The sequence below is a fragment of the Tachyglossus aculeatus genome, chromosome 23, assembly GCF_015852505.1.
Source record: "Tachyglossus aculeatus isolate mTacAcu1 chromosome 23, mTacAcu1.pri, whole genome shotgun sequence".
In the NCBI taxonomy this organism is placed as follows: domain Eukaryota; kingdom Metazoa; phylum Chordata; class Mammalia; order Monotremata; family Tachyglossidae; genus Tachyglossus; species Tachyglossus aculeatus.
The window spans coordinates 10084063-10111596 of NC_052088.1; the positions used below are offsets into that span (position 1 = coordinate 10084063).

Sequence of the window (27534 nt, forward strand, 5' to 3'; positions counted from 1 at the left end):
AATCCAGGCGGGACAGAATGAGTGACTGTACTAATGTGGTAGCAGTTTGGATGGAGTGGAAAGGGCAGATTTTAGCAGTGTTGTGAAGGATTTAGAGATGGATTGAATGTATGGGTTGAATGACAGAGAAGAGTCAAGGAAAACGCCAAGGTCACAGGCTTGTGAGACAGGAAGGATTCCGTCTACAGTGGTGGGAAAGTGAGGGGGATGACAGGGTTTGGGTGGGAAGATTAGGAGTTGGACTTGTTAAGTTTCAGGTGATAGGAGGACATCCAAGTAGAGATGCCTTGAAGGCTGGAGGAACTGTGAGACTGCAGAGAGGGAGAGAGATCGGGGCTGGAGATGTAGAGATGGGTATCATCCACATAGAGGCGGGAGTTGAGGCCATGGGAGCAAATGAGTTCTCCAAGGGAGTGGGTGTAGATGGAAAATAGAAGGGGATCCACAACTGATCCTTGAGGAACACCCAAAGTCAGGGGGAGGGAGGCAGAAGAGGAGCCCACAAAGGAGAAGGGGGTGTACCACAGTGTCAAGGGCAGCTGAGAGGTTGAGGAGGATTTAGGATGGCGAGACAGAGGCTACTGGTGACCTCTGAGAGGACAGTTTCTGGAGTGAAGGGGGAGGAAGCCAGATTGGAGGGTGTCAAGCAGAGAGTTGGAGAAGAGGAATTGGAAGCAGCCATTTTCAAAATCCAGCTCAAGGAGTTTGGAGAGGAATGGTAAGAGGGAGATGGGGCGATAGCTCAAGGGAGTCGTGGGGAGGGTTTAGGGTCAAGGAAAACTCCGCAGCTGTTCTCTGTAAGTATTCAATACCGCTAACTCCAAAGAACTGCTAAAATGAAGCTCATTATAAAGGGGAAAAAGCTGTAGTTTCAATACCAAATTTTGTTCCCCTACAGCCTCTTCTGGGCAGTGATGAACTCTGCAGCTCAGGCCAACTCTGTCCTCAAAAGGAATGATACGGAAAACAGAATTACATCTTGCAAGGGGAAGAGAGTGAGGACGCTGCCACTGAAAGAGTCACTTACTCAAACTCGGTGGCGTAGTATTTCAGGAAGCCCAGTAAGAGGTCACCGAGGGTTGCTCCGTTCTTTGAGAGGTAAGGAGGGATGGTGCACGAAGCTTGGTGTACATGGTGCAGCTGCATAGACGGGCTGAAGGAATTCTGCCAAAATAAAAAGGATAAAATGGGCAGCGTTATATATTATAAAAGGATTCTGGGGAACCGAATCAAAAGCTTCCTGGAAGGTGACAGAAGCAACACTGTACTAACAGGTATATTTTGGAAAAACGTTCCCCTCCCTTCCTCCTAACCTCAGCCATAGAGGGAGGGTGGGGGTGATTTCTAGGTCACTATTTTCCATAGCAGGTTGGGAGAATCCCAAGAACAGTTGAAAGCTACTCATTTATTCTACAATTTTGGCTTCAGAAGTTGGCCATATGGGCTTTAGAGTAGGGAAAGCTCTCCTCATTTATATCCCAAATCTGCCCAAGCTGCTGAAGACACTAAAGGCATCTCCATCATTAGCAGACTTCTTTTTTTCTCCTCATCCTTACTATGGTGCTCTCAGGAACAGCTCTTACAATAATAATAACTATGGCATTTGTTAAGCACTTTCTATGTGCCAGGCACTGTACTAAGCGCTGGAGTTGCTACGAGCTACTATCAAGTGGGACATAATCCATGTCCCACATGGGGCTCACAGCCTCAAGCCCCATTCTACAGACGAGGTAACCGGAGCACGTAAGTTAGGTGACTTGCCCGAGGTCACACTGCAGATAAGTGGCAGAGCTGGGGTTAGAACCCGTGATCTTCTGAATCCCAAGCCCGTTCTCTATTCACTATGTCATACTGCTGCTTGTGGAGCAGAAGATACTGCAAAGAGTCCTGCAGTACTTTGCAACCCCTACTTCCTCAGAAAGTCCTTTGAGTGATTTCAGTGAGGACACCCCGCTTCTCCAGATTTCCCCATTTTCAGTAGCCACAGAGGGGAAAGAGAGCAGGGAAAGCAAGTGGCCATCTAGTGAGAGAACTCGAGGCAACGGCAAAGCAAGTGAGGCTATGGGCTGTGGAAGAAAGTGGCAGGCACTTAGGAAAAGGGCAGCTGACATTTGTTGGTGGATAGATCGGGCCCTACATGGGAGATCTTCATTTAATTCCAGGGTGATTTCCCCAGTTTCCAAGCACAACCAAGCCAGAATGATGTGCGGGAGACTAATCTTGATCTTCCCGACGTCTCCTTCCATTCTTCTCACAAATCCCACCCTGTTGGGAACTTCCAGATCTGAGAATTCTTATCCTAGCCGGAGGACCTACAGGTATTCATTTTAGGAAAGACCACAGGACCGGGAATCGGGAAACCTGGGTGAGAGGCTCAGCTCGCTCACTGACCTACAGTGTGACCATGGAAATATCACTTACCCGCTCTGGCCTCAGTTTCCTCTCTCTCTCTCTTTTTGGTAGTTAAACACTTACCGTGTGACAGGCATAAGAACTGGAGTAGATGGGACAAAGTCCTTGTCCAACCACACGGGGCTCACAGTCTTAATCCCCATTTTACAGATGAGGCAACCGAGGCACAGCGAAGTGAAGTGACTTCCCCAAGGTCACACAGCAGACAAGGAGCAGAGCTGGAACTAGAACCCAGGTCCTTTTGACTCCCTGGGCCCGTATCTTTTTTGATGACTGATCGACTGTCTGACCAGGGCGGGGTCAACACATCCATTTGACTTCAGTGAACTAAATGCTGGTGACCCCATCACTGAAAAACCCTCTCATTCTCTGCAAATGCATTCATGTAGCTAGATTTTAAAGGAATACACAGTTCTGGGTGATTTTGGCAAAAACACGGGGCCTGATCTCAGTTCAGGAACCAATCTTTCCTTTATAACACTGTTCCTATGAGAAAACTGGTTCCAACTTAGAACATCTGACTTAAAGTGCAGCTTTCGGGAAACGACTGTTCTGGAGGTCTGGGATCTGCCCAGTGCAATTTTGTCAGGTGAATTGCATGAATTACTTGTTGGGCCATGACCGTGTCAATATAACATAATTATGCAGTCTTTGAATAACGGCTATGGGTGTTGGTTCTCAAAGAAATAAGGGGAGCAATTAGAACTCTTCTCATCAACAAGTTTGAAGATAAATGGCCCCCAGACAGGGGTCCCGTCTCCCCGCAATGCCTCCCCTTGCCCCCAATGGCCTGGCCGCCTACTTCATTAAGAAAATTGACACTATCAGGGGTGAGCTCTCTAAAATTGTCCCTGCCCCTCCTCAGCCCCTCCCTTCTCCCGCCCCCTCTTCAACTCTCTCATCCTTCCCAGCAGTATCTCTATAAGAGATCTCCTGCATCCTCTCAAAAGCCACCCCCTCCACCTGCACAACTGACCCCATTTCTTGGCACTTTATCAAAACTCTCGCCCTCTCCCTTCTTCTCTCCTTAAGAGCCAACTTCAACTGTCTGCTCTCCAATGGCTTCTTCCCCACTGCTTTCGAATATGCCCATGTCTCCCCAATCCTAAAAAAACCCTCCCTTTGACCCCTCGGCTCCCTCCAGTTATCACCCCATTTCCCTCCTACAATTTCTCTTCGAACTCCTTAAGTGAGTTGTCAACACCCGCTGTCTCAAATTCCCCTCTTCCGATTCTCTCCTTGACCCTCTCTCTGTCTCCCCCTTTTAGACTGTGAGCCCACTGTTGGGTAGGGACTGTCTCTATATGTTGCCAATTTGTACTTCCCAAGCGCTTAGTACAGTGCTCTGCACATAGTAAGCGCTCAATAAATACGATTGATGATAATGATGATGATGACCCCCTCCAATCTGGATTCCGTCCCCTTCGCTCCACAGAAACCGCCCTCTCAAAGGTCACCAATGATCTCCTTCTCGCTAAATCCAACGGCCTCTACTCCATCCTAATCCTCCTCCACCTCTCAGCTGCCTTTGACACTGTGGACCCCCCCCCTTCTCCTGGAATCCCTATCCAACCTTGGCTTCGCTGACACTGTCCTCTCCAGTCTATGAACGTGTTTTCACTCAGAGACTAAAAGTGGAAACAAGTTTCGATCTCAACTGTATCCTTACCAAGGAGAGAGGAAAGCCACTGTGCAACTACCTCAGGATCCACAATTTTACATTTGCAAGACAAAATGTTTTTCCTTCCAATGATTAACTCAGAGAGTCATTTCTAATAGAACGCAGTAGTTGTGTTCCTGAAGAACCTGATTATGGGAAAATCACATTAAAGAACTATTTTGAACCACTGGGAATTAATGGGCTAAGTGGTAGAGAGTTTGAAGAAGCTACCTTTGTATAAATTTTTGTATTATGGCTGTTTTCTCCAGCAGCAGAATGCTTTGCTGCCTTGTCACTCACTGTTCTTTCGGTGATTCATAAACTGTAAAGTTCGAAATCCCAAACAAATGCAAAGTACTGCAGGGCACTTTTAGTCATGTTGCAAGGAAATAAAAAGAGTCACCATCTGAGGATACCACCTACTTTAACCCAAAAGAGTCTGCTCCCTTTAGTTTAAGGTCTTCAGCACTTATTTACTTCAGGCTGGTTCCAATATTCACTTTTCAAGAAACTGGGTGACTCACTGACAAAATGACCAACAAGAAACTCTCTGAAGTCTTAATCGCTATTAAAGTGTTCAGCCAGGATTTTCAGACCGTTTCTCGGAACCAGAGGCTATTTCTAGGCTATGCCGATGACTTCACCGCTTCTGTGTAGGTGGATTAACTACCCTTTGCGGAACCTCATCCCTGCTATTGAAGGTGATCAGAAAAATGTTATCATTTTCTTGCCTGGAGCAATTTACACGCATATGGCTTCATACGGCTCTATATAGTTTCAATGGATTGTAAATTACCTAAGAACAGACGGGGTATGCTGTTTTTCTCTCCCAAGTGCTTAGAACAATGCTTTGCACCTCCCAGTTGCTCAATGAACACCACCGACTGATTCAAGGATTCACAGAATTCCTAGTTTCAATGCAGTCTGCTTGACTTTGGATCGCTTTAGCTTTTTTTTTTTATCACCTGGTGCATGTGCTCCTTGGCTGGCTTCATCTACGGGTTTAATTTTCAGATGAGCAATCCCCTTTATCTGGATCCCAAGGTTTGCCAAGTGGTGATGGTTCACTGCACCGTAGCCTAGTGGATAGAGCATCAGCCTGGGGGTCAGGAGGACCTGGATCCTAAACCTGCCTCTGCCACTTTTGTCTGCTGTGAGACCCTAGCAAGTCACTTCACTTCTCTGGTCCTCAGTTACCTCATCTGTACAATGGGGATTGAGACAGTGAGCCCCGTGGGGGAACAGGGATTGTGCTCAGCCTGATTCAACCGGCCCCTTCAGTACAGCGCCCTAGACACGTAAGCACTAACAAGTACCACAATTATGGTCTGATTTCCCTCGAGTGGTATTTTGATCAAGAGTTGCTCTCCTTAGGTGAATCCTGGTATTGTCTATTACTCTATTTATTTATTTATTTTATTTGTACATATTTATTCTATTTATTTTATTTTGTTAATATGTTTTGTCTTGTTGTCTTTCTCCCCCTTCTAGACTGTGAGCCCACGGTTGGGTAGGGACCGTCTCTATATGTTGCCAACTTGGACTTCCCAAGCACTTAGTACAGTGCTCTGCACACAGTAAGCGCTCAATAAGTACGATTGAATGAATGAATGAATTGTCTGCTAGTGATGCCCAAAGTCCTACTGACTGTCATTTTATGAAGTTTGAGATTGGTGTTTCCCTCCTGATTCCTCCACCCCAGCCAAATTCAAATTTTTCTTTCTAGCACCATATTTCATTTCCCTTCTAAAAAGATTTCCTCGTTGATTTTAGTGGCTGATTTGAAAACTACCTTAGGGTTTTTCAAATACAGAACTTCTTCCGTAATAAAAATTGTATATGGACGGTGTTTCCCACCAGCGGTAAACAAAGATCTTCGCCCTCCTTGCCATTTGTTCTCATCAATCAATTGATCGTATTTCCCAAGCGCTTACTGCCTGCCCAGCACCGTACTAAAGTACTTGGGAGAGCACAGAACAACAGTTTGGAGAGACATGCTCCCTGAGCGTGAGTTTAAAATCTCATGGTAATGCTTCCTAATCCCCTTAATCTTTGAAATTTGTCCCACAGCACTTTAGTTCAAACCTATATGTGATATACTATAAATTATTTATAGTAATGTCTGTTCACCCCTCTAGGCTATAAGCTTGTTGTGGGCAAGGAACTCTGTTGTACCATACTCTCCCAAGCACTTAGCACAGTGCTCTGTACATAGTAAGCATTCAATAAATACCGCTGAGGGTAAAAGTTTGGTCAGCATAGCGATAGCCCACTAGAGTATAAATTCTGTAACTTTCTCTGGGATATTATAAATCACAACTGGGAACGGTACCGTTTCTGTATCGTTCATCCAATTATATGCTACCAACTCTATTCAGAAATAGAATGTGACCTTCGGATGGAGGGCTATCGTGTCCTTGATTCAACTCACACTGACCATTAGCAGTAAGCGGTCACAAGATTGTTCCCAAATAAAACCAGTACCAAAGATGAGATCGGAATCCAACGGACAAAGAGTGGATTGTCAAAAAAGGACACCAAAGGGATAGCTTGGAACAAAAATCACAGAGAAGTAAGGAAAAAAAGAGTTCCTCAAGAGCTGTCAATAAGGCCCTCAAGATCTTCTCTCCAGGACAACAGATAAATGTCTGCATGGTCTAGTGGACTGAGTGTGGGCCTGGGACTCAAAAGGACCTGGGTTCTAATCCTGCATGTGCCACTTGTCTGCTGTGTGACTGTGGGCCAGTCACTTAACTTCTCTGCATCTCCATTACCTCATCTCTAAAATGGGGATTAAGACTGTGAGCCCCTTGTAGGACAGGACAGAGTCCAACTTGATTAGCTTTTATCTACCCCAGCACTTAGTATAGTGCCTAACACATTCATTCATTCATTCAATCGTATTTATTGAGCGCTTACTGTGTGCAGAGCACTGTACTAAGCGCTAGTAAGTGCTTTACAAATACCGTCTGAAACAACCACCACCACCAAACCTGTTCTACAAACCGGTGAGATCAAATGAGGGAGTGAAGTAGCCACAGAGCTATCCGTTTTTCATGTTTCCGCTCCCTACCACCCCTGGACAGGGAATCAGGATTAGGAAAAGGAAAAGAGATGTCGAATCCCTACTGACACAACGATAGAAGAACTCTATTTAGAAACTGGAAGGGGGAAACTCTGGGACATACCAAGGGGAATTTAACCCAGTAAACAGGAAATTCTGTTAGTCAGTGGCACCTATTGAGCACTTACTATGTGCAGAGCGCTGTACTAAGCACTTGGGTGAGTACAATACAGCAGAATTGTCAAACATGTTCCCTGTCCAAAACGAGCTTACAGTCTACAGAAGCAGCGTGGCTTAGTGGAAACAGCACGGGCTTGGGAATCAGAGGGTGCAGGTTCTAATCCCGGCTCCGCCACTTGTCTGCTGTGTGACCTTGGGCACATCGCTTAACTTCTCTGTGCCTCAGTTCCCTCATCTGTAAAATGGGGAGTAAGACTGTGAGCCCCACGTGGGACAACCTGATTACCTTGTACCTACCCCAGACTTAGAATAGTGCCTGGCACATAGCAAGCGCTTAACAAATACCGTTATTATTATTATTATTATTATTATTATTATTATTATTATTATTACAGTGTACATCTTCAACTCCCATTGACAACCTCGTTTATCATCAGACAAAGCCACCACAGCCTCAACTGGCAAGTTACCCACCGACAAGCAACTACAGCACTGACAATCTGCAGAATCATGTTCAAATACATTCTGATGGCAGGCCAACTGACTCAATCCGCTACTTCCAGATCCACAGTAAAATTGAAGATAAATCAGTTCTAATATACATTTGATGAAATTCGTAATTCATAAGAAACACTTACTGGATATTTTTTTTGGAGGGATGGAAGGATGGGCTCAGGTAGGGCTAGAAAAAAAAAAGTGTAAAGCTTCTGTGATTCACAAAATTCCAAAAAAGCAATCATTTTGACAGTTCCACCATAGGTGTGAGACGGAGAAGGCCCACGGTAAACGTTTCCCCTGAAATTCAACAGCTGCCAGACAACCTGGGGTGTTTATCATTTCCATTAAATTCAAAAGCATCTAATGAAAGCATTATTTAATAATGAAATGCGATTTCTTACTTACAGAGTAAACAATTCTATGTACACCAGCGCTATTCTTTCTTTAAAATTACGACTTGGGTAAAATGGGTCAAACAAAAATCCTAAAATGTACTAACTCCAGGAACACTGGAGCACTGGGAGAAAAAATTAAAAACACAATCAGCCAGAAGATTAAAAGAAAGGGCTGAGGGTGAGGGATGTAAAAACGATCTCTCCTCCAAATAGGCTGCTAAATAGATTTCCCTCCACATGCAAAATTACCTTCCTAAATATTAATGGAACTTTTGCCATCATGAATTTTTCTCCAAGTATCTGACAGTAACTCTGCTCCAATGTCATCGAAACCTTTGAAACTAACTTGGCATCGTCAATATGTCGTATACGATGGGCCGATCTAATACATTCTAAGAAAAATCCCTATGAAATACAGTACTTTTTACTCCAATACAGGATTGCAAATTCATGATTTCCCAGAGACTATACACTGCATATAGCAGCAGAAGGAAATCCTTTTATTTTTCAGAATCAATCGTATTTATTAAGCGCTTACTGCGCGTAGAGTTCTGTATTAAGCATTTGGGAGAGTACGATGTAATGATAGAAATGAGACATTCCCTGATCACACTGAGAATGGTGAGTTATCTCATTATTAGCAATACAATATACATAAAACAACTCAAAGCCAAATAGCTATGAATGGAACTTTTCAGTAGATGTGGCATATTCCATGGTTTCAAGCTACACTGGTAAAAAAGGGGAGAAGTCAGTTCTTCAATATTCCCTCAGAGTCTATAGCTTCCGAAAGACAAATTACATCTAATAAGGCCTTATCAGCATCATAAAGCCTCTATTAAGGCTTCTCTTTATTCGCAGTCTGGGGATACAGAGGATGTTGGACACATGGAAGTGTTTTCCTATTTCAACATGAAGAGAGCGAATAAACACCAAAATACAAGTCCCATGGTGTCCTGTGTGATATCAGGGGGAAATTTTGCTTACTTACCAGTGCAGGAATTTAGAAAGCTATTAGGATCTAAAGGTTTTACTGAGAGGAGAAGAAAAAGAGCGGGAAAGGGTAAACCTGCTTTTCAGAGGCATCCAAGCGCTCTTGAGGACCCTGGGTCCTCAAAAAAAGGACTCTGGGTCCAAAATAAAGGACTTTGGGTCCTAAAAAGAAGTCTACTCAAGCCTCAGTCCCTTCAGTTCTGGATGCTTGCTATTTCTGACGGAACAGAACAGTACAAAACAAGTGGTTGAATTAGGGAAGAGGAGAAAACTGAAGGACCTTGAAAGAAAACAACCCATTTAAACACTGAAATTTCCATTGAGAATGAGCACAGGGATGATATGCACACAGTCGAGAGCAAAGGGATGAAAGCGGAGTAGAAGCCGTGCTTTCATTCTAGCGGAAAGGTGCAACTTAACCATGGAGGGAAGAAGAGAAGTATGGACAGCTTCAGTAGCTGTTATGGACTTTTACCCCATAATTACCTCTCTTTTTTGTATATATATACACCCATATACACATGCATACATGTGCATGCACACAGACATGCATGGATATTTGTATATGCATACTTACATGCGTGCATATTTGTATATGCATATATACATATATACACATGCACTTATACGTATATGTGCATGCATGCATGTATACACATGCGTAAGTGTATATATACACACATACATGCACATACGCATGTGTGGATATACATATATACAAGCATATACATATACAAACACACACACATATATATCTTTGCCAAATAAGATAGTGTATTCAGTTACTTGTGGTCCTGTCTTCTATCCCCTAGGCATAAATCACTCAAATGAGGAGGAAAGTTACTTTTTCCAGGCAGGCTTAATCCTTACAAGTAAAGAAGAATGATAACTTAGAGGGCAGGGCTACATTTGCACCGACTGGGTGACATTTCTCTACCAGCAGTGCCACCCGGGTCTTATCCTTTCTCGGAGCAAGGAAGGATTAGTCAATTCATTCATTCATTCAATCGTATTTATTGAGCGCTTACTGTGTGCAGAGCACTGTACTAAGCGCTTGGGAAGTACAAGTTGGCACCATATAGAGACGGTCCCTAGTCAATCAAAAACTCCCAGGCTTAGGGCCTTGGTCTCTCGGCCCATCGCAACCAACTGACCTCTTCATCCCTGAACCAGAGTATATTAAGGGTCTAAAGCCTTTGCGATTACATTTCCAATCCGGACTCACTTATAGTTTATAAGGAAAGGGGGGAATACAAAAACCGACTAATACGAATGATAGTTGAGCATATTTTATAAACCTTGAGTACTCAAGATAAGGGATCCATAAAGGACATAACAGTTGAGCTTTCTTCTAGGAGAAGTTAGTGTTGCTAAAAGGAGGGTAAAACCAAGTGAAGCTCCTTTCTAAGGTTTTACAGGGGATTCAAATTTTTACACAAGCATATTCAGGGTGACATTATGGGAGAGAACTAATTCCCTGGCAAAGCTTTTAAAATGACTCCATAGCAGGAAAAGATCAGTAAGGGGAGCATTATAATGAAGATTAACCTCACTTCCATTTCATCAGTGAGGGGAAAAGAAAAGAACGAACAAATGGATGGGGACACGGACACACGAACACACACACACAGTACTTACTTTGTAAATAGTGCAAAACCATCAGTACAAGACTGTAGCTGTTTAAAGTACCCCGACTGGCATCATTGATGTCATGGTGACTCGCCCACTTCTTAACCACCAGTACTAGGGGACGCACTCGATTCTCAACTGCAAGTGAAATTAGTAAGTACAAGAGTAACTACAAACTATTTACAGAATTTCCCCCCACACACACCCATTAACAAATCCGCCTCCTTGCGAATTGTGATTTGGGCTCAACCTGGATCTTTCTACAGTGGCATTTAGCTTTCTAGTGTTCAACTTCCCTTGGTTCAGCCATCCCCAAATCTCAACAGAACATTTTAAATATTTATTTGACAATATTTAGAGCAACAATTTGAGGGGATAGAAACTGCTGCACTCTTTGCGGTAACGCAATGGATCATATATTAAAACAATCATACCAACATCGGGACTCACTTCAACACATTTAACAGAAGATTAAAAGGTCGGCAAGTATCTAAAACAACTTACGGTATGCATAGGTTCTGAGAAGGAATGTATTTCTTATTCCTACAACATTGTTTACATTCAAGTCAAATTCCACACAGCTGAAAAATACAAACAACCACAATTACAAGTTTAATCAATCAATTCCGGGATGAAATTTAACAGACTAAAGTAAGAGTTAGCCACTTGAGGTAGCAGGAACCTATGAGCTGGAAAAATAAAATTGGGCAGTGTGCAGATTGAAGGCAACAGAATTGTACATTTTTAGTTCCTCGTGTTTACTACCACCAGTTTCACTCCTATGTTGTGGTTAAGCGTGAGAGAGGGTGATGAAAATTTAACAGACCGCACGCATCTTTACTGAACAAAAGATATTTTTAAAACATCATCTCCACCAGGATGGCTAATACCAGCACCGTGCTTTTTCACATGATTATTTGAGCAGCAAAGAATGAGCCTTTGCTCTTAACATTAAAGTCTAAACGACGAGACAGAACATCACGAAGGCATGCAAAATAAGATTATCAATATTTATTTTATTTTGTTAGTATGTTTGGTTTTGTTCTGTCTCCCCCTTTTAGACTGTGAGCCCACTGCTGGGTAGGGACTGTCTTTATATGTTGCCAACTTGTACTTCCCAAGCGCTTAGTACAGTGCTCTGCACACAGTAGGCGCTCAATAAATATGATTGATTGATTGATCAATGAAAATTCTTCCTTCTGTAGCAATGCTTCCACTACAGAAAGGGACATTTTGGATTATGCAAACAACCACGGTGTGGCAACGGGACGATTGAATCCATCCTGCAATTCTTCTCAGATAAGAGTACCGGTGCTAGTGGGCCTCTGCAAATGGGACCATCTCTCTCAAAATATCCATAATTAATTCCCCCCCACCCCCAAGAGCTTTGTTTTTTTTGCAGCTGGAAGCCTTTGAAGATTTATTGTAAAATCTGCAGTGGCGGCCAACAGACAACCTCTCTCCCCATGTGCAACACTGTGCTAAAATTATATGTCTTCCAAGAAGGCGTCCCTGACTAAGCCCTCATATTTCCCCTAAAACACCCTCCCTTCAGTATCACCTATGCACTCACGTCCGTATCCCTCAAGCACTTTGTTATCAATCAATCAATCGTATTTATTGAGCACTGTGTGCAGAGCACTGTACTAAGCGCTTGGGAAGTACAAGTTGGCAACATATAGCGACGGTCCCTACCCAACAGTGGGCTCACAGTCTAGAAGATCTAGACATCATCTAGATCTAGATCATCTAAGATCATCTAGATCATCATCTAGATCATCTAAGATCTAGACTTATCATCCTACCCCTATAGCATTTACTGTCCGTAGCCACCTGTAATTAATTTTAATGCCGGTCTATCCCCCTACTTTGTAAACCCCTTGTGGGCAGGGATTTTATTCTTCTCCCACTCCCTTCTGCATCACTCTTGCATCTTTTATTCACCCCTCCCTCAGCCCCACAGTACTTATTCATTCATTGAGCGCTTACTGTGTGCAGAACACTGTACTAAGCGCTTGGGAAGTCTTTTAGACTGTGAGCCCACTGTTGGGTAGGGACGGTCTCTGTATGTTGCCAATTTGTACTTCCCAAGCGCTTAGTACAGTGCTCTGCACACAGTAAGCGCTCAATAAATACGATTGATGATGATGATGAAGTACAAGTTGGCAACATATAGAGACGGTCCCTACCCAGCAGCGGGCTCACTTATGTACACGACCCTAATTTATTAATACTGATGTCTCTCTCCCCCTCTAGACTGTAAGCTCATTGTGGGCAGGGGACGTGTCCACCAACTCTGTTGGGAATCCAACATTTTGGTGTCGCGTGGCTTAGTAGAAAGAGCACAAGCTTGGGAGTAAGAGGACCTGTGTTCTATTCCTGTTTCCACCGGGTACCTGCTGTGTGACTTTGGGCAAATCACTTAACTTCTCTGTGTCTCAGTTCACTCTTCTGCAAAACAGGTATTCAATACCTGTTCTCCCTCCTACTTAGATTGCGAGTCACAAGTGGGGCCTGATTATCTTGCACCTACCCCAGCGCACAGTAGTAAGTACTTAAATACCACAATTATCATTATTAGTTCTTAATTTTCCCTGAAAATCTATCATTTGGGGACCACAGATACTTTCACCAAGAAAAATAACTTATTTGAATGTGACTGTGTTTCTTTCAGAGTCACCTAAGATAACCGAATCTTCCTGATAGACCATGAATTCCAAACTGGGCCTCTTGAACTTTCACACATGTGAAAACTGGACATTTGAACTATGTTGAACCAAAGACCAAATTTGTTGAGCGGAAGAGAGAGTCAGAGAGAGGGGAAGGGAAGTGGGGAAACCGGTCAAAAAGTCTCTATGGAGATGACTGGATTCTCACAAATGGGTCACGGATGGGAGACTATCCAGTGTTGGGCTGTGTTGGAGCTGAATGCATCTGGCGAATCACAATTATTTCCTGATGCTCTTAATAATTATAATAATTATGGTATTTTTTAAGTGCTTCCTATGTGAGAGTCCCTAAACTAAGCGCCGGGGTGGATACAAGCCAATTGGGTTGTCCTGATACCCTTAATAATTATAATTATGGTATTTTTAAAGTGCTTACTATGTGCGAGGCCCTAAACTAAGCGCCGGGGTGGATACAAGCATATTGGGTTGGACACAGTCTGTGTCCCCCATGGGGCTCACAGTCTCAATCCTCATTTTACAGATGAGGTAACAGGCCCAGAGAATAATAATAATAGTACTTGTTAAGCGCTTACTATGTGGCAAGCACTGTTCTAAGCACTGGGGAAGATACAAGTGAATCAGGTTGGACACAGTCCCTGTCCCACAAGTGAAGGGACTTGCCCAAGGTCACACAGCAGACAAGTAGAGGAGCCGGGATTAGAACCCATGACTTTTCTAGGATCCCATTAGGCAAATCATTGCTCCAGAGCACCAGAATTACCTAAAATCCCCCCCAGAAGCGTACTATAGTACAGAGAAACTGAACTGGGGCAGAATCGGTAGCATTAAGCTAATTCTAAAATCGTCACCTACTCCTCTTCTACTAGTCTATGTAAGTGACGCACCAAAGGCACAACTTCTTGTTTAAAAAATAAAGACGGCTAGACTTCCCTAAATCTGTTCCTCACCAGTTACCCCGATTAAAATGACTCCCCGTTTTAAGGCTCAGGACAGCAGGTGCCTGAGGGACCGAGTGGTCTGAAATAACGACACCAGCCTGCGAACTTCTTTTAATCTGAAAATCATTTCCGCGAGCTTTTATTTTACTGAAATATGCGTGCATAAACGGCGAAAGTGGTGTCTACGTTCACTACTTGGTCCCACTGTTCATTTAGTTAAGAAAAGCTAATTCAGAAGTAAACATTAGTGCTCATTTATGCTATATTCAGGTGCCCCCCTTTTTTCTCTCCTCTTCCCCATCCCCCCCTGCCCTACCTCCTTCCATTCCCCACAGCACCTGTATATATGTTTGTACAGATCTATTACTCTATTTTACTTGTACATATTTACTATTCTATTTATTTTGTTAATAATGTGCACCTAGCTTTATTTTTATTTATTCTGACGACCTGACACCTGTCCACATGTTTCGTTTTGTTGTCCGTCTCCCCCTTCTAGACTGTGAGCCCGTTGTTGGGTAGGGACCGTCTCTAGATACTGCCAACCTGTAATTCCCAAGCGCTTAGTACAGTGCTCTGCACACAGTAAGCACTCGATAAATACGACTGAATGAATTAACTCTCTGAAAAAGGAAGTGCAATGTCCAACTTTGTGCCGTAACAACTGGCCCAACGGTTTTGGCCATCGCTTCATTCATTCAATCGTATTTATTGAGCGCTTACTGTGTGCGGAGCACTGGACTAAGCGCTTGGGAAGTACAAGTTGGCAACTTGTACTTAATAGGGGTCGCTTAATAGGGGTCACTGCGTGCGTGGAGAGAAACAGGAAGCAAGTGAGGGACTACCACGGATTTCTACAGTCCAGATTTCGGAACAATCAGACCACGTAGTATTTGCTAAGCTCTTACTCTGTGCCAGGCACTGTACTAAGAGCTGGGGTGGATACAAGCAAATCCTGGTTATATGTATATACCTGTATATATGTATATATGTTCGTACGTAGTTATTACTCTATTTTATTCGTACATATTTATTCTATTTATTTTGTTAATATGTTTTGTTTTGTTCTCTGTCTCCCCCTTCTAGACTGTGAGCCCGCTGTTGGGTAGGGACCATCTCTACATGTTGCCAACTTGTACTTCCCAAGCGCTTAGTACAGTGCTCTGCACACAGTAAGCGCTCAATAAATACGATTGAATGAATGAATGAACCACAAACCTGGACGAGGTGAGACACGAGGCAGTCCCTCCCCTCAGCAACTAAACCAAACTCCAGGTCTGCCTGCTTCTTCTAGGGCCATTTTCATTCATTTCCTATTTGTTCTCTATGGAGGTGAAGAGCTCATACCCTGATCCTTGGAAGGGTCTAAATGATCACACACCTGAGACTATAAATGCGATGCTTTTGGATATTTTTCGGGTTCTTCATTTTTACCTCTGAATCTCCAAAATCAACTGTATTTATTGAACGCTTACGGTGTGCACGGCACTGTACTAAGTGCCTGGGAGAGTACAATACAACAGAGTCGGCAGACAGGTTCCCTGCCTGCAGTGAGCTTACAGTCTGGTGGGGGAGATAGACATTAATATAAATAAATAAATCACGGATTTGTGCATAACTGCTGTGGGGCTGAGGGCAAGGGTGACATAGAGGGAGTGGGAAACGAGGAAATGGGAGCTTAGCTGGGGAAGGCCTCTTGGAAGAGATATGCTTTTAATAAGGCTTTGAAGATGGGGACAGTGATTGTCTGTCAGATATGAAGAGGGAGGATACTCCAGGCCAGAGGCAGGACAAGGGCCAGAGGATGGAGGGCAGACAGATGAGATCGAGGTACAGAGGGCAGGTTAGCATTAAAAGAGCAAAGCGATTGGGCTGGGTGGTAGTAAGAAATTAGGGAGGTGAGATAGCAGGGGGCGAGGTGATTAAGTGTTTTCAACTTCTTGGAAAAATCACCTCCTCTACCACAAATGGAAAATCAAGTGAATTAAGGCTTCGTCTGTGAAGCCCAACAGGGAATGGATGAAATTCAGGAGGCCCGCACAACTACTGCTCCGGTGCTTCTCAAACCTGAAGGGTGACGAAGGACAAGTGAGTTCTAAAGTCCAGAATAGAAGGAGGTGTTCTCCAGGATGTTGAGGCAAAAAAGGGATTACCAGGGCAACTGTGTGTACAAGATACAATTCTCCAAGTGATCCAGAAACTTCAAATGACAGGAGGAGTTTCACTGATTACTTGCCTGACTTTATCCCTGAACTTCACTATTGGCACTTTTGCTCGAATTAGCTGAGGTCTCTCAATGTAGCTTGCTGAAAAAGTAAAAGGAATACTATGAAATACACAATGAGCCCATTTCCATTTCAGCCCATTTCAGCGCTCAGAACAGTGCTTTGCACATAGTAAGCGCTTAATAAATGCCATTATTATTATTATTATCATTTTTCCACATTAACTCTTTTTGATCTTTTTGCTTGTATTCACCCCGGCAATTAGTGCAATGCCTGGCCCGTAGTAAGCGCTTAACAAATACCACAATTATTATTATTTATATTAGTAACATCGGGGCTGCTGCAGGCAATCTGGAAAACCCCTCAAACCAAGAAGGGCCGAGTCCAAAATGGATGATCCCGTGATGCCCTGTGGTCCTCGCCCCCTCCCCAGCAAAGTTAACTGTGGAATCACATACGGTGTCCAAAAACAATTCTTTATTTAAAATACGGAAGGGACAAGGCTACAACTCTCCAGTCCTAGCAAACCGAAAATGCTGTGGCCAAAAATGCCTGCAACGTGCTAGCCGACATTAGGGTGAACCCGAGTTCTGGGGCTTCGGGGGTATTTTTGCGCGACCAGGGATTCAGGGCAGCCTCGGGGGTGATGCCCAGCCGGACACGGATCTTGGTTTGTAGTCGCCCCGGAGCTGGGGCGGTTTGGGGACACTCAGCTCAGGGTACCGATGCCTCCCGGGCCGGGTTTCTGAAGCTTGGGCCCTTTAGACCTGCCCGGTGGCCCCAGAAACAGTCCTGATTAAAGAGAAGCAGTGACAGAGCACAGGCTTGGGAGTCAGAAGGACCTGAATTTGAATCCCAGCTCCACCACATGTCTGCTGTGTGATCTAGGGCAAGTCACAACTTCTCTGGGCCTCAGTTCCCTCACCTGTAAAACGGGGATTACGACTGTGAGCCCCACGCGGGACAACCTCATTACCCCAGTGCCTAAAACAATGTTCGACACATAATAAACGCTTAACAAGTACTGTTATTATTACATCCCCGGACCCGAAGCCCAGACTCCACTGCATTTCATTCAATCGTATTCGTTGAGCGCTTGCTGTGTGCAGAGCACTGTACTAAGCGCTTGGGAAGTACAAGTTGGCAGCATGATCTCCGTGACCTAGAGTAGCCCCTTTAGCTGTCTTGGACGATTCCCCCAGTCACCAGCAAGTCTGTGGGGGTCTTCCCCTTTGCAGTGTTGCCCTGTGGCTGGGGGGCTTCCAGCTTATCAGGATCCCGTGTGGTCCAGTGAGCAAGACCGAATGCCACGAAGGGCATCTTGCCGCACTGATAAAACTAATGCAGTCAATGAATCCGGGGGTATCTGGTCAAAATCCAGAAAATAAAACAAAGAGCTCATCTGCCCGACGCCTATGTCTTCCTCGTTCTCCCATGCTGCCCCTGAACGGAAATGTCTTGGTGAATTACAGTAGTGTTTGGCAAGATTCCACGATAGCAGCAGACACCTTACACGCCTTTGTAGTATTCATTTAATTAATTACCTTCCTAATTTCAGTAGAAGGCAAAAGCTTGCGGGATTTCCAAATAACTGAACAGCCAACTACTACATATTGTCGCTCTGATAATCAAATTGACTCAATCTCTTAGACTGTGAGCCCACTGTTGGGTAGGGACTGTCTCTATATGTTGCCAACTTGGACTTCCCAAGCGCTTAGTACAGTGCTCTGCACACAGTAAGCGCTCAATAAATACGACTGATTGATTTGTAAACTAAAATTGGATAGGTAAAGTAAAGAAGGCTGAGACTTACAAAGTCTAGTAGAGAAGTGGTTTTGGACTAAGCTGAGAATATATCTTGCTTCTGTCTTCTGATTTACCTGAAATAAGCATGAAAAAAACAACTTTAGGCTTCCTCCCCTCAATTCCATGCTCAGAGTAATATTAACTTTGAAAGCTTCCTTCAAGAACAGTGCACTTTTTAAACGATGAAAAATGTACATACATTTACAACCCATGAGATTTACATAATGAAATCCTAAAATTCCCCAATCTCCTTTCTGAAAGCTCATTCTAAAGAGAAATACCCCTGCGGTCCCTTTCTCTTCAGAATAAGATTATGAAAACAGTGAAAACAAATCGAGAGGTGGTCGGCATCATTTCCTCAAATGGGTTTGTGCATTCTATAACGGCATTTATTAAGCGCTTACTATGTGCAAAGCACTGTTCTAAGCGCTGTATAATTCTGTACCATACTTGGGACTACGAGGATTCATTCAGTCAGTCGTATTTATTGGGCGCTTACTGTGTGCAGAGATGTCCCTCTATCACAACTGCCTTTAAAAAAAATCAGCCTGATTAAAATTTGATGTCACATTATACTGGATACCAGAGAGGATGAACATAGTGCCACAAGGAAAAAACCAAATTTCAGAGAGAAGAAACCCCTGCACGGGACCCTTACCTCCGACAAGCCTTTTCCATGTCAGTAGGTGGGGGGGTTTGTGTAATGGCTAGAACCCGGGCCTGGAAGATAGAAGGACCTGGGTTCTAATCCCGCCTGTCTGCTGCGTGACCTTGGGCGAGTCACTCCTCTGGGCCTCAGTTACCTCATTTTTTTTTTAATGGCATTTAATAAGCACTTACTATGTGCAAAGCACTGTTCTAAGTGCTGGGAAGTCTTTTAGACTGTGAGCCCACTGTTGGGTAGGGACTGCCTCTATATGTTGCCAATTTGTCCTTCCCAAGCGCTTAGTACAGTGCTCTGCACATAGTAAGCGCTCAATAAATACGACTGATGATGATGATGATGATGGGAAGGTTACAAGGTGATCAGGTTGCCCCTTGGGGGGGGGGGGGGCTCACAGTCTGAATCCCCATTTTACAGATGAGGAAACTGAGGCCCAGAGAAGTTAAGTGACTTGCCCAAGGTCACACAGCAGACATGTGGCGGGGCCGGGATTCGAACCCACGACCTCGGACTTCAAAGCCCGGGCTCTTTCCACTGAGCCACGCTGCTTCTACCTCACTTCACTGGGCCTCATTTGTAAAATGGGGATTGAGACTGCGAGCCCCACGAGGGACAGGTCCCACCTGATTTGCTTGTACCCACCCCAGCGCTTAGTACAGTGCCTGGCACGCAGTAAGCACTTAACAAATACCACAATTGTTATATCATCATTATTATTATTATATTATTAAATGGCTACATTGCACCCCTCCTCCCACCAGACTGGAAAAGAGACCAATGGCATCTTCCCATCGCTATTCCCAGAGCCCCAGCTCGATTTGCTCCGGGCTCCCAGGGTGTGGAGATTTAATAATCAGCCAGGCACAGTTTCTGCCAATTTTAGAATGACGGGAAACTTTGGAAGTTACCGGACTCCTGACGTCGCAGAAGCCTCCACTATCCCCATCACCACCGGACTTCTTGTATTCTGGACTTTTATGTTGTTTTGTATTTCTGTTATCGCACTGTCACTACTATGTTTGTCACCGAACCATTCCCCAACTTATTTTGAGAATGTGAGCCCCTGGAATCAATCAATCAATCAATCATATTTACTGAGCGCTTACTGTGTGCAAAGCACTGTACTAATCGCTGGAAGGCCGGGGAATGTGCTTAATTTTCACCTATGCATTTTTTCCCAGTGCTCTGCACACAGTAAACATTTAATTCTACTCCTACTTTAAAGTACTCTACTGCTACTCTAGAGTATGCCCAAGTGAAATGACATGTCCTAATTCCCCGTTCTGGAATTTCCACTGGATTAAAATTTCACAAGGATTCTATTAGTTTTCTATGCTCTTCTGAAGACCGCAGAAGGATTACTTAATATATCTATCGGAGCGGATGGCTTTTCCATTTGGAATACCTGGGAGACGTTGTCGGTGGAATACTGGAAACAGTCAGTGAAAACATGCATTACCTCTCAAATTAATTTGTGCCCTTTTAGCAAAAAGCAGATTGGCATCGCCATTCTATAACACATGTATTATTTATATTGTAATAATAATAATAATAATGGCATTTATTAAGCGCTTACTATGTACAAAGCACTTGTTCTAAGCGCTGAGCGTTTTGTACTCTCAAAAGCGCTTAGTATAGTACCCTGCACAAAGTATGCGCTCAAATCATACCAATCAATCAATCAATCGTATTTATTGAGCGCTTACTGTGTGCAGAGCACTGTACTAAGCGCTTGGGAAGTACAAGTTGGAAACATATAGAGACGGTCCCTACCCAACAGTGGGCTCACAGTCTACTGATGAACACACAAATTTTCAAAGGAAGGAAATGAAAATCGACACGCTAGTCCAGAAAATCCAAAGTGAATGGGCACAGAAACAAAAACACACTCTAGGACTTCTAGGGAAGCAGCGTGGCTCAGTGGAAAGAGCCCGGGCTTTGGAGTCAGAGGTCGTGGGTTCGAATCCCGGCTCCGCCACACGTCTGCTGTGTGACCTTGGGCAAGTCACTTCGCTTCTCGGAGCCTCAGTTCCCTCATCTGTAAAATGGGGATGATGACTGTGAGCCCCACGCGGGACAACCTGATCACCTTGCATCCCCCCAGCGCTTAGAACAGTGCTTTGCACATAGTAAGCGCTTAAATACCACCATCATTATTATTATTATTCAATCGTATTTATTGAGCACTTACTGTGGTCAGAGCACTGTACTAAGTGCTTGGGAAGTACAAGTTGGCAACATAAAGAGACAGTGCCTACCCAACAGCGGGCTCACAGTCTAGAAGGGGGCGACAGACAACAAAACATATCAACAAAATAAAATAAATATGTACAAATAAAATAAATAAATAAATAGAGTATCTCCAACCTCCATACTGGAGGGAAGGCTCAGGGCAGTACAGGGGAGGAATCGGCTCCGACTGTCCCGGATAGACTGCTTCTCGTCTCCCCGGCCCTTCTTTCTCTTACAACCAGGGAAGGGCTGGAGTTGTTGGCGGTTGTTTCAGGAACCAAGCTCAAAAGGAGCGACGGGATTATTAATATCCCAACTCTGAAAGTGTACAACCACACTGACTCGCATCACGCCTTCCCCTCCCCTGCCCACAACTTGATAAGAGTTCCTTCCTCTCCCCCTCGTCCCCCTCTCCATCCCCCCATCTTACCTCCTTCCCTTCCCCAGAGCACCTGTATATATGTTTGTACATATTTATTACTCTATTTATTTATTTTACTTGTACATATCTATTCTATTTATTTGATTTTGTTAGTATGTTTGGTTTAGTTCTCTGTCTCCCCCTTTTAGACTGTGAGCCCACTGTTGGGTAGGGACTGTCTCTAGATGTTGCCAACTTGGACTTCCCAAGCGCTTAGTACGGTGCTCTGCACACAGTAAGCGCTCAATAAATACGATTGATTGATTGATTGATAGAGGGGAATAAAAGATGATTTCTGTAGGCAGTGACAGCGGCGTATGCCAGGGTAAGAAGAGGAGTAGGGTTGGAATGCCCAGGAAGCAGGCTTGCCCTGACAAGCTTTAATTCGATTTGTTCTGACGATTTTGACACCTGTCTACATGTTTTGTTGTGTTGTCTGTCTTCCCCTTCTAGACGGTGAGCCCGCTGCTGGGTAGGGACCGTCTCTATGTGTTGCCGACTTGGACTTCCCAAGCGCTTAGTACGGTGCTCTGCACACAGTAAGCGCTCAATAAATACGATTGACTGAATGAATGAATGAGGTATCTCTTTCGAAATGTTCACCCACATGACAAGGTAAAAAGAGAAATAGGGTCAGAGTGCTACGGACAGAAATTTCAATACCTTGAAATTTTCTTTTTTTAAAAAAGGGGTAATAATAATAATAATAATGGCATTTATTAAGCGCTTACTATGTGCAAAGCACTGTTCTAAGCACTTGGGAGGTTACAAGGTGATCAGGTCGTCCCACGGGGGGCTCACAGTCTTCACCCCCATTTTCCAGATGAGGGAACTGAGGCCCAGAGAATAATAATGATGACATTTGTTAAGCGCTTACTATGTGCAGAGCACTGTTCTAAGCGCTGGGGGGATATAACGTGATCAGGTTGTCCCACGTGGGGCTCACAGTCAATCCCCATTTTACAGATGAGGTAACTGAGGCTCAGAGAAGTTAAGTGAGTTGCCCAAGGTCACAGAGCAGACATGTGGCGGAGCTGGGATTCGAACCCATGAGCTCTGACTCCGAAGCCCGGGCTCTTTCCCCTGAGCCATGCCACTGGGATAGGAGGAGATAGGGAATATAATAATAATAATAATAATAATAATGGTATTTGTTAAGCGCTTACTTTGTGCAAAGCACTGTTCTAAGCGCTGGGGAGGTTACAAGGTGATCGGGTTGTCCCATGGGGGGCTCACAGTCTTAGTCCCCATTTTACAGATGAGGGAACTGAGGCCCAGAGAAGTGAAGTGACTTGCCCAAAGTCACACAGCTGTCAGTTGGCGGAGCCGGGAGTTGAATCCATGACCTCTGACTCCAAAGCCCGGGCTCTTTCCACTGAGCCACGACACGGAATAGGGATGTGAAGTGACTTGCCCAAAGTCACACAGCTGACAAGTGGCGGAGCCGGGATTTGAACCCGTGACCTCTGACTCCAAAGCCCGGGCTCTTTCCACTGAGCCACGCCACTGGAATGGGAGGAGATAAGGATATAATAATAATAATAATGACGGTATTTGTTAAGCGCTTACTATGTGCAAAGCACTGTTCTAAGCGCTGGGGAGGTTACAAGCTGATCGGATTGTCCCATGGGGGGGGGGGGCTCACAGTCTTAGTCCTCATTTTACAGATGAGGGAACTGAGGCCCAGAGAAGTTAAGCGCCTTGCCCAGAGCCACACAGCTGACAGTTGGCGGAGCCGGGACTGGAACCCATGACCTCTGACTCCAAAGCCCTCCACTGAGCCCCGCTGCTTCTCCGAACGTCATAATTCTTCCCAATTCACTGAGTGCCAATTGCACGCAGCACTTGGGAGAGTGCAGTCGGAGTTGCTTCTTCCCTCCTTTCCTCCACTTATTTCCCCACGTAATAGCCCCTCTTCTGTTGAGAACGTTAAGGAAAAACAAGGGCTAATTAGGGCAAAGCAATATAGTTCACCAGAAAGCGAAACAGTCAGGACTTTCCCTTCTTGTCACTGTTTCAAACACCCCCATCATACCCCCACATGACAATGCAGCGCAAGCATCCCATCTTGGCGACCGAGGCACATTCTCTATTTAGGCAATTTCTGATTCACTCGACTGGGCAGGGGGTGAGTCAACGGTTGATTAGCAACTTACTGGTTCCTCGGTAACAACGAGGCACAGGTCGCCATCACTGCTGCGGGTACCAAATCCGTTTAGCGAGGAGCCGACCAAAAAGAGTCTGCTCTCTAAAGACAGAAGACAGGGCAAAAAAGACGCCGATTTACCACTGGGGTGTCGAAAACGGAAACGCTTCGTCAAATGTTTCTGAACTCGCAAAAGAGAGAAAACATACGTGGATAAATTCGCTGAATTTCTCGCTGTAGTTCTGTTCGGCAGAGTTCTTTCTTCTTCAGGTCGCACGTTTGCTGCTGACATTCTTGGAATAAATCCAATACCTGCTGACTCAACTTAATCCCCCCCAACACAAAAAATACATTTTGGATTTTCAGAATTTTTTTTAAAAAAAATTTTACAAATTTTTTAGAATTAAAAAAATATATATATTTTTAAAATTTTTTAAATTTCAAATTTTTTTAAATTAAAAGCAATTCGCATGTTTTCAAATGGAGATGCCTCACTTATGATCTCATCATTTTTGTTGTGCAGGGCCGCATCCACTCAGCAGTCTCTCTCAGGCTGCTGTCTCATTCACTCTCTACGATCCGACCCCAGGAGAGCTGGCCACTTCAGCTCCTCCACGTCTGCACAAATCAACTAATCAGATGGGTGATAAATTCCAAATAATAACAGTTACGGTATTTGTTAAGCACTTACTATGTGTCAGGCACCGTAATAATAATAATGATGATGATGATGATGGCATTTATTAAGCGCTTACTATGTGCAAAGCACTGTTCTTCCTCCCTTCAAGGCCCTACTGAGAGCTCACCTCCTCCAGGAGGCCTTCCCAGACTGAGCCCCTTCCTTCCTCTCCCCCTCGTCCCCCTCTCCATCCCCCCCATCTTACCTCCTTCCCTTCCCCACAGCACCTGTATATATGTTTGTACATATTTATTACTCTATTTATTTTACTTGTACATATCTATTCTATTTATTTCATTTTGTTAGTATGTTTGGTTTTGTTCTCTGTCTCCCTCTTTTAGACTGTGAGCCCACTGTTGGGTAGGGACCGTCTCTACATGTTGCCAACTTGTACTTCCCAAGCGCTTAGTACAGTGCTCTGCACACAGTAAGCGCTCAATAAATACGATTGATGATGATGTTCTAAGCACTGGGGAGGTTACAAGGTGATCAGGTTGTCCCACGGGGGCTCACAGTCTTAATCCCCATTTTACAGATGAGGTGACTGAGGCACTAAATCTATTAGACTCTCCCATGCCCGAAGCACAGTTGTTGAGATAAAGTAAGTCCCAGTGATTGACTGACTGGTCTCGAGAACTCCAATTTTTCCTTTGTCACCATCCCTCTCCTCTTTTCTCTTCCGCTCCCTTATGGGCTGGACTTTGTTTTCCACGAAATAACCCCTCCGCGGTTTTTGAGTGGCAAAAATGATACAAAGAAGTGGGGCGGACATAAAAGTAAGTACGGTAAGACAGAGCTAAACCCAAAGACGGGCAGAAAGCATTTGGAGAGTGGTCATTTTTGAGGTGGGTGAAGTGCACCGGCATATGCTGAGCTGAGTCATCATCATCATCAATCGTATTTATTGAGCGCTTACTATGTGCAGGCACTGTACTAAGCGCTTGGGAAGTACAGATTGGCAACATATAGAGACAGTCCCTACCCAACGGTGGGCTCACAGTCTAAAAGGGGGAGACAGAGAACAAAACCAAACATACTAACAAAATAAAATAAATAGGATAGATATGTACAAGTAAAATAAATAGAGTAATAAATATGTACAACCATATATACATATATACAGGTGCTGTGGGGAAGGGAAGGAGGTAAGATGGGGGGATGGAGAGGGGGATGAGGGGGAGAGGAAGGAAGGGGCTCAGTCTGGGAAGGCCTCCTGGAGGAGGTGAGCTCTCAGCAGGGCCTTGAAGGGTGGAAGAGAGCTAGCTTGGCGGATGGGCAGAGGGACTGGGGGCATTCCAGGCCCGAGTCGATCCTTTCTCACATCTTTGCTCAGTAGGCCTCACTGCTTTGGCCAGGAAACTAGGGACGATTTCTGGGAATGGCCAAGGAGTAGTAAGCAAGTGAAGTTCCATCACCACTGGCAAGACTGAACAGACTGCAGAGATGGATAGAGCACCGACCTCTGTGTCAGAAGGACCTGGGTTCTAATCCCGGCTCCCTCACGTCTGCTGTGTGACCTTGGTCAAGTCACTTCACTTCTCTGGGCCTCAGTTACCTCCTCTGTAAAACGGGGATTGACCCTGTGAGTCCCACGCCCAATTCAATTTATCTGCACCGATCCCGGTGCTTGGCGCATAGTAAGTGCTTAACAAATACCACTGGTATTCTTATCATCGTCATTATTATTACTGTGGACCCCTCCGGACCATAATTTGTGGCTTTCCTCTCACTTGGGTGTGGGCCCTAATTAGTCTCATGACCACAAAGAATCAAAGTTGTGCTTGTTGGGCCCTGTTCACCACAAATCACAGTTCATGGTAGTGCAATGATCCCTTTAGCTGTTCATTCGGAGACCCGGCCACGGATTTATTGGGAGAATGTGCCCAATTATCTGCTGCGTGACCTTGGTCAAGTCACTTCACTTCTCTGGGCCTCAGTTACCTCCTCTGTAAAACGGGGATTGACACTGTGAGCCCCACGCCCAATCCGATTTATCTGCACCGATCCCGGTGCTTGGCGCATAGTAAGTGCTTAACAAATACCACCGGTATTCTTATCATCGTCATTATTATTATTGTGGACCCCTCCGGACCATAATTTGTGGCTTTCCTCTCACTTGGGTGTGGGCCCTAATTAGTCTCATGACCACAAAGAATCAAAGTTGTGCTTGTTGGGCCCTGTTCACCACAAATCACAGCTCATGGTAGTGCAATGATCCCTTCAGCTTTTCATTCGGAGACCCGGCCACGGATTTATCGGGAGAATGTGCCCAATTATCTGCTGCGTGACCTTGGTCAAGTCACTTCACTTCTCTGTACCAGCTCCCTCATCTGTAAAATGGGAATTAAGACCGTGGGCCTCACATGAGACACGAACTGTGGCCAACCTCATTAGCTTGTATCGACCCCAGCACCTAGAACACGCCTGGCAAACGGTAGGTGCTTAACAAATACCATAAAAAAAGTATCAATACTCTAATATACCAAAATATTCCCGGGGATGTCTCAGAAACAGTTGATTTTCTTTCTAATTACATTAATAGCGGAAAAAAATTATTCAGAGATAACTAATGTAAAAAAATGTGTAGGTCTTTTAGATTTTACCAACTCAGTATCAGAAATAGCAGCAACTCACAGCAGTATCAGTGCTACTGTCTATTCCAAAAGAGACTGCTAAAATACAATTTTTATCGCTAACAGCACTGCTCTTAAAGACATTTTTGTTATATTTCTTTTAGCTGAGCATTATTCATTCAATCATATTTATTGAGCACTTACTGTGTGCAGAGCACTGGACTAAGTGCTTGGGAAGTACAAGTTGACAACTTATAGAGACGGGCCCTACCCAACAGCGGGCTCACAGTTTAGAAGGGGGAGACAGACCACAAAACAAAACATAATAA

General features: G+C 44.5%; 1 protein-coding gene across 1 annotated transcript in view; it reads right to left on the reverse strand.

Annotated features, from left to right (window-relative positions):
• Window positions 1-27534, reverse strand: part of TENT2 (terminal nucleotidyltransferase 2) — a 67110-nt gene that overhangs the window by 15061 nt on the left and 24515 nt on the right. Inside the window, exons 5-12 of the mRNA XM_038765778.1 lie at window positions 24163-24277; window positions 23964-24055; window positions 18498-18564; window positions 16696-16765; window positions 11336-11412; window positions 10841-10969; window positions 7955-7998; window positions 1028-1164 (exon numbers count right to left, since the gene is read on the reverse strand). Coding sequence (XP_038621706.1) covers window positions 1028-1164; window positions 7955-7998; window positions 10841-10969; window positions 11336-11412; window positions 16696-16765; window positions 18498-18564; window positions 23964-24055; window positions 24163-24277 — 731 coding nt within the window. The remainder of the gene's footprint in view (window positions 1-1027; window positions 1165-7954; window positions 7999-10840; window positions 10970-11335; window positions 11413-16695; window positions 16766-18497; window positions 18565-23963; window positions 24056-24162; window positions 24278-27534) is intronic.